Source organism: Molossus molossus, unplaced genomic scaffold, assembly GCF_014108415.1.
Source record: "Molossus molossus isolate mMolMol1 unplaced genomic scaffold, mMolMol1.p scaffold_m16_p_3, whole genome shotgun sequence".
NCBI lineage: Eukaryota > Metazoa > Chordata > Mammalia > Chiroptera > Molossidae > Molossus > Molossus molossus.
In genome coordinates this window covers 62559684-62574271 of record NW_023425366.1, presented here as the reverse complement: position 1 = coordinate 62574271, position 14588 = coordinate 62559684, and the positions used below count along the sequence as shown (strand labels likewise).

Below are 14588 nucleotides of genomic sequence, written 5' to 3'. Positions count from 1 at the left end.
CCTGCCTTTTCATTTCTTCTACCACCATCCAACTGAGCCCTTCTCCACCTTATTTCTAACTAACTGCAAATTCCATGTTTATTTTAATTTATTCTTCCACATTATTCATAGTTCTTAATCACCTTAAAGCCTAATTCTGATTATGCTACTCTTCTCTTCTTTCCTCTAGGTTAGAGAATTAAATCCAAACTCCCTATCCAAGTATTCAGAACCCTTTTATGATGGTTGCACCTACCCTCCTGACTCATTCTTTTGGAATGTCTTCACTATGATTCTCTCCACTGGAGCTTACTCCCTCTTTCTCTCTGACTGGCTGCATCAGTTTTCACCTTAAGATCCAGTTTAAGGCCCATCCGGTGTGGCTCGGGATTGAGCGTTGACCCATGTACCAAGAGGCCGCGGATTCAATTCCTGGTCAGGGCCCAAGCCCAGGTTGTGGGCCAGATCCCCAGGAGGGGCATGCAGGAGGCGGCCAATTGATGTTCTCTCTCATCGATGTTTCTAGCTCTCTCTCCCTTCCTCTCTCTCTATAATCAATAAAGAAAAAAAAATCCAGTTTAAGTCCCTCAACAGTCACAAGAGTCATTTCATCCCACTTTGGTCTTGGAAAGACCCTCCTGGACTTTTAAATGGATTTTTAAAACTTGAGGTGATACATACTGCTACACACCTCAATTCTGGAAGAAATATAGATATGCTCTTTTGGGAAATGGGCCTTTGCCAAAGGGAAGGAGTTTCACTGATATTTTTTTGTTTGTTTATTCTACTGTATTAACAGTAGAGATTTCATACACCCCCACTGTCTTCCCTCAAATTCTTGAGAACCCAGATTATTACTTTCTTCACGCATCATCTAGTTCAGGGACTTGCACATAAGGATAGCCCTGACCAGAGTAAAAAATTCTAAGTAGGTTAGGAAAATATTAAAAAAGGCTACATCCCCACCAAAAACTTTAGGAGTATAGGAAAGTACACCTATTCTTGTATGGAGGCTTATCAGTAGATGTCACACTAAGGGTTTTCATAAATATCTTTTTATAATGCTGTCTCACGGGTCTCTAATTTTTCCTGGCTGACTGGAGATTAGTCAAGTTCTCAGGGGAATTTTTAAAGACTAAATGGATGTTTCAACAGCTGGGAGGCACAGGGTGGGGACAGAGACCTGGTGTTAATGGTGGGGTGATTTATGTGGCTGGCAGGGCTACACCCAGTTATTATACACTTTTTCTGTCTTCACAAAGTGGCTGCTTTCACATTCCTTAGTTTAACCTTTCTACCAACATGCTTTGCTCTTTTCCAATAGTGAATAAACTAGCCAAAAATAAATAAATAAATAAATAAATAAATAAAGTAAAGAAAGAATATAGAATTTAACTTTTGAAGAGAAGAAAAATCTTATCAACAATCTCTCTCCCCAAGATACAGGGAAGAAAAGTCTGCGGCAATGATTTGTGTCTGAATCAATCACACAGTCACCGGATTTGAAAATCTTCCATCAGTTAAGAGCATACATTCCTTTCTAACTCACTGCAAACAGTCCCAGGAAGAGACTAGGTAAGACCTGGAAACGATTATTTTAAGATTTTTAAGGGATTAAAGGTAAAGCTATCTCTCAACGACTCTCAACCTAGAGGCTCTTTAATGAATCTCCACCCCTGACCTCCCCCACCTTCTCCATGTGCCCTTTAACTCATTTCTACCCTTTCCATGTCCTCCCAAGTCTTCAATTACTTTTTCTGTTACCTGCTCACTAAGAATCGAGGCTTGGGCAAAACTGTGCAGCCGAAGCGCCGGCAGGCTAAGGACCGATGCGGACAGAAGGCGCCTGCGCTCCGGCGATGGTACCCCCTCTGGAGACGAGCCACCCTCCACGCGGCCGCAGAGCCGAGTTCCGATCCCAACCAATTAGCCCCGCCCACTCCCTCGCTAAGCTCCACCCGCCCGCCGGGAGAAGGCTTTTTAGCCCTTGGCAGGAGCCGTAGTGGGCCAAACCGCTAGGCCTGACTCTTTGTGCGCCGGCTGGAAGTGCGCGTCGCAGAGCGCGGTCGGTGGGCGGACCTGGTGCATCCTACGTCTGGCTCCCGGCTCCGCAGTCAGAGCCCCGAGGTGGGGGAAGCGTCGCCTCCTGAATTTCCAGTCGGCTGCAGTGGCCCTTGCGTTCACGTTCCCTCGCGCTGCGGCTGAGGCTGCGATTGCTCCAGCGCCCCAGTGCGGGCCGACTCTGCTCTCTGCGGACCGAGCGGGAGAGTGCGAGTAGCTGCTCCAGGCAGCGTCTCTGCACCTCCTACCTCCCAGTTCTCCCCCGCCCGCACCATCCTCATCCCCCGCCCCCTCCTCGATCTGCACCTCCTCCCTGGCTGCAGGCAGATCGCCCTACACAGCCGCAGCGCCTAGAGTCTGGACAGCCTGCTGGAGGCACACACGCCCACATCCACTCTGCCCGGCCGCACCCCTGCCCAGCATGTCGGCACTCGAGTGGTACGCCCACAAGTCCCTGGGCGACGGCATCTTCTGGATTCAGGAACGCTTCTATGAGTCGGGTAACCGCGCCAATATCTGGCTGGTGCGCGGCTCCGAGCAGGACGTGGTGATCGACACCGGCCTGGGGCTGCGTAGCCTACCGGAGTACCTGTACTCCTCCGGCCTCTTGCAGGACGGCGGGGCCAAAGAGGATGCGGCATGCAGGCCGCTGCTGGCTGTGGCCACCCACGTGCACTTCGACCACTCTGGCGGCCTTTACCAGTTTGACCGGGTGGCCGTGCACCATGCCGAGGCCGAGGCACTGGCTCGCGGAGACAACTTTGAGACCGTGACCTGGCTGTCCGACAGTGAGGTGGTGCGAGCACCCAGCCCCGGCTGGAGGGCCAGGCAGTTCCGAGTGCAGGCGGTGCAGCCCACCCTCATCCTGCAGGATGGTAATGGGCCCACAAGGGCGCGCTCTTTCTCATTAAGGGAGGGAATTGGGAAGAAACTGCCCAAGGGATGCATGTTGCAGATGTGCGTGACTGTAGGGGCTTGTTTTGTCACATGGCAGAAACGCCACTTTTGTTTCTCACGTCCCTGAGTTAAAGCCCACTCCACCAGAGCCAAGGCCATCGCAGCCTTCCCTACCAGAGCAACCGTGTAGCAATGCTGAGTACTCGAAAGAAAACCGGCCCCACCCCCCTGTCAGTTTCCTGTGTAAGGCACAGTAGCGATACAGAAACTTGAGACCAGAAATTTTCCATTTTTTTCCTGAACACCTATCTGACATTTCCAGGCGCTTTTCCATCGAGAAGACTTTTAAAGAATGACGCCTCACAGTGCATGTCGTGCTCTGCTTTTGAGAGCTGCTTTCATCTGCTCGGTGACCATGGGCTATAAGCAATTCCCACCTGTAGGCTTAGAAAGCCGTTAGAGAACTGTGGTTTCAATGTACTCATGCATCCTTATCTTCCTGATAGATTTCTGTTCTTGATGTTGCCTCACGAGAGAAAAATCTTGACAGGGTACACAAAAGGTGGAATATGTCTTGAGTCTACACTATGACAGATAACTGGTCTGGTTGAAAGCAAGGCCTGAGAAAGAGTAATAAGGAGGTTATTTCCGGCGATAGTAAAGTATGTAGATAAATGTATAGGTATCCTTGGGCCTCTTTGGCTTTGTGAAAGATAGGATGGGGTTTAGAAAGAAACTAATGGAATAAAATAAGAGCAGGGCCCCAGTCCTCCCCTATGCAGGCACTTAAATAATTGAGCTAATTAGACACAGAAGCAATATTTGTGTATTAATTTCCTTTATTCTTTTTAGAATATTTTTGTTGACTTCATTTTATCCTCACAACACATTTGAAGTGAGATGGCAGACCCCCAATTAAATGGCATGCCTAGAGTGCACAGAGCAAGACAGTGGTAAAAGCTAGAATTTGAACCAAGGCACAACAGATCAAAGCATGTAGATCATACATAAATCGTACCTCTTAAATATATTATGGTAATTCTGAGTAGAATGTGAAACGCCCCTTTCTTTCAATTCTTTTCTTGAAACCATTTTAATTGCCACTTTATTTATTAAAACATTCTTCAATGAAGTAGAAAAATCCAGTTGCAGTACAATCAAGCTCATTTTATGACTGACCAATATGACAAATAATGAAATATTTTGCAAAAATCATTTTATCTTACAGATGAGGTCCTGATCACTTGAAATATAAAAAAATAGCATGATTTTATACCTCATATCCCACCCAAATATTATTCATTAAAAACTTAAATATAAAGATTAAAAAAAATAAAACTGGTTTAGATGAGTCTTATATTACCTAACAACTTGAGATGAAAGAAAAGTACATTTAATGTAAATTTAATGTCCTTTTATATTACTGTATATTTAATGTAAATTAACAGAAATGTATAATAAATACTTTTAATTACTATGTAGCTTGGTAAAATTGATACTTTTAGAGGTAAGATTTTTATGCAGTTGATGGGTAGTCATACTAAACTTTTCTGTCATCTAGACCAAAAAATGTTGACATTAGTATTTAAAATATATTTAAATTGTTTAAATGAATTAATACTTTAGATTTATTTTTGCTTTCTGCTAGCAGTAGGAAATCAATGGTGGAAGCGTGATAGGAATAACTGTTTCATGGATGGATAGTCCAAGCAGGCCTGAGTAGTCCATGCACACAGCTGCTTTAGAATAGAGCTGGGACTAGAATCCAGGTTTCCTAAATACCAGTTGATGGCAGAATTATAGCTTTATAATTTTAATTAAAGCATTTTGGAGCTGCAGAGTGCCTGTAAGCTACCTGTGTGGTGCTTTAAGTCTTTGAAGGTGTGAAAAGAAAGCTTAATATTTACCAAACACTTTGAAGGTGATAATACTGTGTTAAATCAGAAGGGTTTTTTTTTAGGAGCTGGATGCCTCACCCTCTCAAGTAGTATCTAATTTCCTCTTTTCTGGGGATTAATTTCCTGTCCCTTCTGAATGGTGTGGTCTGCTAACTTGCTATTATCATAATCTGGATGCCTGGAAGGAGATATAAAATATTTATATTAAAAATTCACACACATATCAGCAGCACATACCCAAACAACATGAAGTCTTCATTGCTTTGGTTAGAACATAAGGAAGCTGAAGTCATTATTTTATTACATTTCATATAAGTGAATTGATGATCACCTGTCTGGGGGAAACATAAATCTGTACATTGTATTGCTAATCTAAAAGCTGACTTGTAAATGAGGGACAAAGAAGACAAGGAAAGATCATACAGTGCATCATCTCTGATGGAAAAACAACTCATCCTACAACTAGAGAAATAGTATCTTCCTGTAATAAGATAGCAATAGAACTTAGTTTAATACAGTACATTCTTCTTGAATGGGCACACATTTTGCCTATTTTTGACAACAGTCAAGTGATATGAAATTTAGGCATTTGGCTTCTATTGTGCATATTTAAATAATTTGCCCAGAATCACCAACACAGGGTGAGTAAAAGTAGGTTTACAGTTGTTCGTATGGAAAATAATACAGTAAATAATAATAAAAGAATAAACTCTGTTTTGCATACTTACAACTGTAAACCTACTTTTGTATTAGAGCAGTTGTTTCAGGTGGATTTGAATCATTTCAGAATGAGAAAATTAAAAAAAAGAGTCCAGAAATGTAGCAGATTGAACAAACACCTAATTTGATTCCCTTCCAAAACCCCACTAAGACTACTATAAAGGGATGGTGCTTTACTTGTTTTAAGTATAAATCCACATTGACTGAGGAACTGTATCAGAGGCTGGAGAGTATTAAATATGACTGAGTTAGCAGTTTTATCCTGTTCCAGCAATGGGAAATCAAGAGCTGATCCAGTTTGCACTGCAGAAGCTTTGAAAGGAGTTAGCAATAGCTGGTACCTTAGTGGGGGCAAAGGGAAGACTACTACTGAAATAAGTAGAATTGGTTGAAAGCCATTTAAGGAGCTGTTAAAACTGTAGAATCCTTCTTCCTAAGTCAATTTCCATCCAATTAGTTTGTTCTCTGGAGAGAGTAAAACAGAGTGGTTTCTTGATTGAGGGATGCCAAGTACTACTGAGTGCAGAGATTCAGAATGGAAAATAGGAGGAGAGAGAGTGTGTGTATTCCCTACTAGTTCCCAGACAATGAGAGCCAGGCTTTTACTCCCCACCCTCACCCTGTATAGAGGATTGAAAGAATCTTATCTGAGATACCTGCCCAAGACAGAGGAAAGACTAAGATGCTGATCTCTAAATAATTCTTGGCTTAATCTTTCCACAGTGAAGCCTAGGCCACTAGGCCCCATGGATGTGTTTCAAGCAGCCTTTTCATCCCCAACTCTTAAACAGGCTACCAAGCATTATGAAAAATCTGGGCAATCCTCTAACAAGAGATCAAATACTAAAACAAATAGCATAAAGCAACTTGAGAGGGTAAGGACTATCATTAATATCATCAGAGAATTACAGAAGGTATTGCATTCAAGATATCTAAGAAACAATAGGAATAAGCATCAGACAGAACAATTAGAATTTAAAATATCCAAAAAACTTAGTAGAAGATCCAGAAGATAATGTTGAAAACTTAACAAAAAGAGCAGATAGGCACAATGAAAACTAGGAGAGAATCAGTAAAGGACCAGTTTAGAAAATCCAATATTGGAGTAATAGGAGCACAGATAGAATAAAGAAGTGGAAGAAAGAAAGCACAGTACAGCCCAGCTGGTGTGGCTCAGTGGTTGAGTGTCAACCCATGCACCAAGAGGTTGCTGGTCCGGTGTCCAGTCAGGGCACATGCCAAGGTTGTGGGCATGATTCCTAATGTGGGGCATGCAGGAGGTGGCCAGTCGATATTCTCTGTCATCGATGTTACTATCTCCCTCTCCCTTCCTCTCTCTCTAAAATCAATAAAGAAAAATTATTATTATATTTTTAAAAAGAAAGCACAGTACAGATAATTCAAGAAAATATCCCACAGCTAAGGAATGTACATTTCCAGACTGAATGAACCCAGACTACCCAGCAAAATGGATGAAAACACATTCAATCCAAGGAGCATTATTGTAAAATTTCAAATATTGGGAATCAAGCTTCCAGAAACTAAAAAAAAAAAAAGAAAAGAAAAAGTTATCTATAGAGAGTATAATGGGTTGGAAGTTAGAAAATAAGTGTTATACCTTATTTGAATAAAATTCATTTCCAAATTAGAATTCATCCATTCTACTAATGACCAAATTTTCAAAAAAATGTACTTCCTACATGCTGTTACTTAAGAATCTACTCAGATATACCTTTATCCTATTTATTCCCTTCAAATCAAGGGAGTAAACCAAGGGGAAGACATGGAGTACAGATCTAAAACGAGAAAGTTGAAAGAAAAAAATCAGAATGATGGCAAAGTATGACCGCCTGACAATGATAGTAGCTCAGGCATAGAAGGCTCTAGACTGGAATAGTTGAATCATTACTGTTTCGGAGGATGAGAGGATGAGAAATGCATACATGTGTGGTGGTGGTAGGTGGAGAGTGAGGAGTAAAGAGATTTAAAATCCTTTTATTTTTTAGTGGAAGTCAACAGATACTATCTAAAATTTGAAAACCAAGAAATGGCAATAAATGAATGAAATCAGCACAGTTTATTGATTGTTAAATCAGGAATCGAGTATAAACATTATTTAAAGATAACTACATTCAGTTGAGCCACCTACCAGAAAAAAAATAGCTAAAACTGTTCAAAGTGGCTGCCTCTTGGGAAAAGGATTGAATACAGAGCCAGAATGGGTCAAATAACTTTTTCTTATATTTAAGACCTTCTGAAATATTTTATTTAAAATATGTACATATACTTCTTTGGTTAAAATGAAATAAAAGTGAAAGATTGGGAATGTCAAGATAAGAAAAGGTATTAGAGAAGCCAATAGAACTCCAGTACGGCTGGAATTTGGTAGCAACTGGGTCACGGTGAAGGCTTAGAAGTACAGCGTGCGTGCGTGAGTGCGTGCGTGCGTGTGTGTGTGTGTGTGTGTGTGTGTATAACATCGCCTAAACATAACCAAAGATCAATAAGACCCTACAATAATTCTCCAGAGCTTCTTTTTTTAGGATCAAACTTCCCTCACTCCCCTTCTTTCTATACACTTATTAAACAATTGGTTTCCAACAGCTCTATTAAGTCAATTTAGCTATAATTTCTTTACCTTACCTTCCAATCATCGAATAAGTGGCAGTGGTTTGTGATTCCCCAGAAGCACCTTAAATCTGGAATAATTATCTTGTAAAGAAATCTGGTTCCTTATGACTGGAATGCTGGGAAAATTGGGACTGCCTGATCCCATCTCGATGTAGTTACTGGGATTCAAGACAAGACAAGGACAATCTCTGCTCCCACCCCTGGCCCCATTAATTTGTTGTGTGTCCCTATAGTTAATTTTTTCTGAAAAGTTTCTACAAATGCAGTTATACAGGGGAGGGAAAAAAGTAGGTTAACAGTTGTTTGTATGGAAAATAATACAGTAAATAATAAAAAAAATAAACTATTTTGCATAATCACAACTGTAAATCTACTTTTGCCTACCCCTGTATAATATATAGTCTTAGTGTTTGTCTTCTTTTATTTGGCATGATGTTTTAGAGATTCATTCATGTTGTTGTATTACTAATGATGTATTCCTTTCCATTGCCTAGAAATAATCCATTTATGGACATAACATATCTATTTACCTGTTGAAGGAAATTTGAATCTTTCTAGTCTGGGGCTACTATGAATAATGCTGCCACGATCATTTGCATAGAAGTCTTTGTGTGGATACATGTTTTCATTTCCCTTGGTAGATCTAGGAATAGAATTCCTGGGTCTTATAGTAAGTATATCTTAATTTTTTAAGACAGTGCCAAACTGTTTTTCCAAAGTAGTTATACCATTTTACATTCCCAACTACAGTGTACAAGGTTTCAGTTTCTCCACTTCTTTGTCAACACTTGATTTTGTCACTAATTTTGATTTTAGCCATTCTAGTGAGTACGTAGTGGTATTTCATTGTGGCTTAATTTGCATTTCCCTAATTATTAATGATGTTGAGCATATTTTCAGGTACTTATTTGCTATGCAAATATCTTCTTTGTTAAAGGGTTCTTTATATATTTTAAATTCAAGTTCTTTATCAAATATGTAATCTGTAAATATTTTCTCTTAGTGTGTGGCTTGCCTTTTCATTTTGTTAATGGTATCCTTTTAAGCCAGACACTTTATAACTTGGACGAAGTCCAATTAGTCATTTATCCTTATGTTTTATGGTGGGTTTTTTTTGTTTTTTGTTTTGTTTTGTTTTTGGTGTGTGTCTAGTTCAAGATCACAACGATTTTTTTCTAGAAGCTCTTGCCTTTAGGTTGATCATCCATTTTGAATCAAGTTTTGTTAATACTGTGAAGTAGGGTTGAGAGCTCTGTTTTGCTTGTTTACCTGTGCCCCAGTCCAATCTGTTGAAAAGACTATCCTTTTACCCACTGAATTATCTTGGTTGACACCTTTGTCAAAAATCCATTGACCATATATATAAGTGCTCCTTTTTGGACTCTATTCTCTTTCAGTAATTATGTGTATCATATAGCCAGCACCACACTGTCTTGGTAATTATGATTTTATTATACTTCTTAAAATTAGGTAGTGAAAGTCTTTCAACTTTGCACCTCTTTTTCAAAATTGTTTTGGCTATTCTAGGTCATTTGCATTTCTATTAAATTTTAGAGTCAAATTTTAAATTCCTACAAAAAATTTATATTTTTAATGTAATGACCTAAGGTATATCTTCATATAATATATCTCTTTTCTCTAGTAATAGCCTTTATTTTATCTGATAATATAGCCATTCTGGTTCCCTTATAATTAATATTTTTAAAATATTTTTTCTTTATTGAGTTTAGAGAGGTGGGGGGAGAGAGAGAGAGAGAGAGAGCTAGAAACATCGATGAGAGAGAACATTGATTGGCCACTTCCTGCATGCCCCCCACTGGGGATCAGACCCACAATCTGGGCATGTGCCCTGACCAGGAATCAAACCGGCGACCTCTTGGTGCATGAGGTTGACGCTCAACCAGTGAGCCACACTGGCCAGGCTATAATTAATATTTATATGTTACATATAACTTTTTCTTTTTTTTTTTTTTTTTTAATCCTCACCCGAGGAAATTTTTTCCATTTTTTGTACAGATAGAGTGGGAGGGAAAGAGAGGAAGGGAGAGAGAGAGAGAGAAACATCGACGTGAAGGGACACATCGAGTGGCCGCCACCCGCACAACCAACCAGGGCCGGGGACAAACTGCAACCGAGGTACGTGCCCTTAGCGGGAACCGAACCCGGGTCTCTCCGGACCGCAGGCCGACGCTCTAACCGCTGAGCCAAACTGGCCAGGGCCATATAACTTTTTCAAACCTATTTTTGTCTTTGACCTTATAGTTTCTCTTATTTTGACTGACATATATCTTGCTTTTTAAAATCCAGTCTCTAATCTCTGCCTTTGATTAGAGGGTTTATCCCACTCATATATAATGTAATTATTGATTCAGTTGTACTTAGGTCTGCCATTTTGTTGTATTCTGTGTCTTATTTCTTGATTATCCCCCTGTTCTTTCTGTATTATATTCTTTTATGTTTAACAAGTCCTGATTGTTACACTTTAATTTTTCTATTAACTTTATAACTGTATTTCTTTGATTTTTTTCTCTATAAGTGTATTTGCACTGGAGATAACGGTAGGAAACTTTTAACTTATGATGATTTACATAGGCTAGTACTTATTTATACCCAGTAAAATAGCAATTTTGCACTCATATAGCTCAATTTTCTCCCACTATCAAATAACTGGGAAGAGTATGAGATTTTACCCTATTTGCAAGTTAATATGTTAGTCTGCCACAGTTTAATGGGTTCTGATAGAAGACATGAGGTTCTTGAGTTAGATGCTAAGGACAGTTTATTACTCACAAATATAGTAGCCATTGGAGCATCATCATTTGTACCAATTCCTCAAGCCTTAGTTCCCACAAGGAGACAAAACAAGGGGCAAAAATATAACACTGTTCACTAGTGCAGCATTCATGAATTGTGTCACCAGGATACTGGTACCATGGATATTCTAAAAAATAAAAACTTTGTGGTCAAATAAATCTGAGAAAGTGTACAACCATATCTCCCTCATATATATCCACAGTGTACACTAGCATATCAGAAGCTCTAAGAAGCCTTGCAGAAAAGAAAGCTGCTTACTTTTCTTTGAAGAGTGTCTAAAATTATTTGACCACAAAAATCTTCTTCTTCTCTTTTATGTATCATAACAACCTGCAGAAATAGTGTTCCACATTACTCACTCTGGCAAACACTGGTCTAGTGAGCAATAGAAATGAAACATAGGCAACTTATTTTTAAGTCATCATTAACAAATAAGGTATTTTAAAAATAAAAGTAAAATAAGTGCCATCCTTCCCAACCTCTTTGAAACCATTTAATGTTCTTCCATTCTTTAAATATTTGAAGTCATACATACAACATGCTTATCTGTAAACTCTGTTTTCATTTGTAGGGGATGTAATCAACCTTGGTGACAGACAGCTCACTGTTATGCACATGCCGGGTCACTCCAGGGGCAGTATTTGCTTACATGACAAAGACCGAAAGATTCTCTTCAGTGGAGACGTTGTGTATGATGGATCACTGATTGATTGGCTCCCATACAGCAGGATAAGTGACTATGTTGGAACCTGTGAACGTCTGATAGAACTAGTGGACAGAGGTCTGGTAGAGAAGGTGCTTCCTGGGCACTTCAATACCTTTGGTGCTGAAAGGCTTTTTCGACTGGCTTCTAACTATATTGCAAAAGCCGGGATATGTCACAAAGTTTCTACTTTTGCCATGCGATCTCTTGCAAGTTTAGCCCTACGTGTAACAAATTCTAGGACCTCACCCTAGTACCTGTACTGATAACCTATTTAGATTAATTCTATAAATTAATCCAATTCACTTTGTGATTAAAATGATTCATGGTGAGCATTTCAAAAAGTGCTATTATACTACTGTTGTATATTTGAAGGGAAAAAAAGGTTGAAAATGAATAAGCCAAAAAAGAAAGTTGTTAATTTTAATTTTTTTCTTTCTCCAAATAATAAAACTCTTAAGTAAGATTATAATTTGCCAAAGCTGTCATCTTGTAATATGTGCTCCAGAAGTGACATAAAAATATATGGGAAGCAAGGAGGCATTTTGTAGTAAGAGAACTGCCCTTGCCTCCCATTTGTCTTATTTTATTTCCTAGATGACCTAGAAAAGGGATATAAAAAGTGTTATGTTTATACTCCAAACTTGATATTTTTAGTATATTATTTAAAAGTAAAGGTTCTTTGGTTTACAATACATTAGAACTCGATACAAGCATATAAACTAAGATTTAGAATGACAGCTAAAATCTTTTATGATATAGAATTTTTATGCTTCATTTTATTTATTCTTAATGTAATTATCACATTATATGTTGTATAATTTTACTTACAAAAGTATAATGAATTTTGTTTTATTGCAAAGCTTTAAATGTAAATTGCAGAGTGCTTCAGTAAAAAGATGTTATATATTGTTGTTTGTTATTATGTATGTGTAATACTTTCAATCATAAAAGTGAAATTCAAAAGTCTGTAATCTACAAATTGTCAGATTTCTCAAAAGGACACTGTCAGGCAAACCTGAAAAATATACACATTGAGGATAATTTTTATTATATCCTATTTTAATATTAACAGCTATTATAAACAACATTTTTCTTGTGAAATAGCAGCTTCAGTATATGTCATATTTTATAGTATCAAAACAACTGTAGAGATCTACAACATCCTGATCTAAACCATTCTTTTACTTAACATAACATACCTATGTACCACAGGTTTTTCAAATTAATTGCAAAATGTGCATTAGCTACTGACTTAGAGTGAATTGCCTTTTAAATCCTGATTCACAACACCTATTCCTATTCAGTATTCTTTGTCTTGAATGAAATGAAGTCTACATTTGTGAAGTTATAGGAAAGAATATATTACTATTTAGTAAAATGTTTTGGTTTGGCGTTCTTAATAATTTATTTAAAAACTTTGGGGAATATTTCATATAGATTTTTTTTTAAGTTTTTGTCACTGCCTTTTTATTATTGACATGTCCAAGGCCAAACCAAAATAGCTTTGGAAGTCAGAGTTTTAGTTTTAGGAAGATGCAGCAATTGATTTCTGAAAAATTATGAAACTTTTTCTACCCTACAGGTTCTTTAGTCTTTTATTCACTCAACTCACACATGCATACACACCACATGCATACACAGAGTCACATACATACATGCACAGCATTGTGCTCAACACTGTGGAAGCTTAAAAAGTCAAAGAGACTACATCCCAGCTGGAAGTAGAAGGCAAACAAAATATGAGTAATATATGCAGATTGAAGTTGATATAAATTATAGATGAGCGTCAGGGACATGAATGGAGGGATGTGAAATTTGGTTAGGGAAAGGCTCCTGGAGGAGGGGTTGTTAAGTCAGATTTAGAAGGATGATTTGCCAGGTGGTCAGGGTAGGACAGAAATTGATTCAAGACAGTGATGGAAGCATTGCTGTCTAGAATAGGCTATTCCTTGTGACAATTTAAATTTAATTTTCAGGAATCTTAGATCTTCCAAATACAAGTATTCAGTATGAGAAAGATGGATATGTGATTGTATATATAAGAATCGTCATTAATGACAGACAAGCTGTACTGCCACATGCCACCAAATGAACCTTTATTTGAAGTCAGTAAGGAGGCCATGATTGTTCATATGTAGAATATCATGGGTGTTTCTCTATGACAGTCATTCAAGGCAGTAGGTCTGTTTTCAGTTGATAGGGCAACATCAAGAATATAAATTTGGTTCAGGGCAACTACAAACAATCACTTGACGAGCCTTAAATATAGCCATTATTTTTATATCAGTAGCACAAAAGAAAACCAAAAGTCCTTAACCATTGACCATTTTATCATACCTTTTTTTAAAATCAGGGTATAGTAGGCACTAATTTTTATTGAGAAATATTTAAACGTGATGAAGGCTTTCTTTATTTCTTAAAAGTGCAAATTTTCAAAACATTTATTTTTAAAAATTTTTTCAGTTTTTTAATTTGTATAAAAACATAAGACTATGGTATTTTACAATTGCTTTAATATGAATAAATTGGGGAAAGCATCTATCATTCATTTAGTGCCCATGCTATGAATTTTAAAATGTGCATTATTAATTTAATCCTGGCCCCAGTGCCAAGAGGTAACTGACCAGCCTCACACAACACAACTTTGGACAAAGCTGGTAACTCAGCACAGGTATATCTGCCTCCCAAACTGTGCTCTTTCTCTTATACCTGCACAATAACGTAAAATTGGCAAAGTGTATTTTTACTTTCCAAGATGCCACATGTGCCAAGAATAAATCAAGTGATGTTAAAGCATAATAATAGCATATTAAAAAAAAAAGCTTTAAAAAAATATATATATAACACCCTGACAGTGACCCTTGTAATTTATGTTTTTTGGA

General features: G+C 38.2%; 2 protein-coding genes across 3 annotated transcripts in view; one reads left to right on the top strand and one right to left on the bottom strand.

Annotated features, from left to right (window-relative positions):
- The window catches only part of POLR3G (RNA polymerase III subunit G), a 45347-nt gene extending 43494 nt beyond the window's left edge, over positions 1 to 1853 (bottom strand). For both annotated transcript variants that reach the window (XM_036280293.1, XM_036280295.1), the window contains exon 1: positions 1744 to 1853. The gene's annotated coding sequence lies outside the window, so the exon portion shown is untranslated. The remainder of the gene's footprint in view (positions 1 to 1743) is intronic.
- A 584-nt stretch (positions 1854 to 2437) lies between these two features.
- MBLAC2 (metallo-beta-lactamase domain containing 2) lies at positions 2438 to 12751 on the top strand. Its single transcript, XM_036280490.1, has 2 exons — positions 2438 to 2915; positions 11572 to 12751. Exons 1-2 carry the CDS (start codon positions 2462 to 2464, stop codon positions 11955 to 11957), a joined length of 840 nt encoding a protein of 279 aa, XP_036136383.1. The 5' UTR covers positions 2438 to 2461; the 3' UTR covers positions 11958 to 12751.
- Positions 12752 to 14588: the final 1837 nt, after the last annotated feature.

Excerpts from the sequence above, each read along its gene's own strand:
- MBLAC2 (XM_036280490.1), top strand. The coding sequence starts at position 2,462 with ATGTCGGCACTCGAGTGGTACGCCCACAAGTCCCTGGGCGACGGCATC. Across the intron at positions 2,916-11,571 it reads CACCCTCATCCTGCAGGATG|GGGATGTAATCAACCTTGGT; the intron begins GTAATGGGCCCA and ends TTTCATTTGTAG.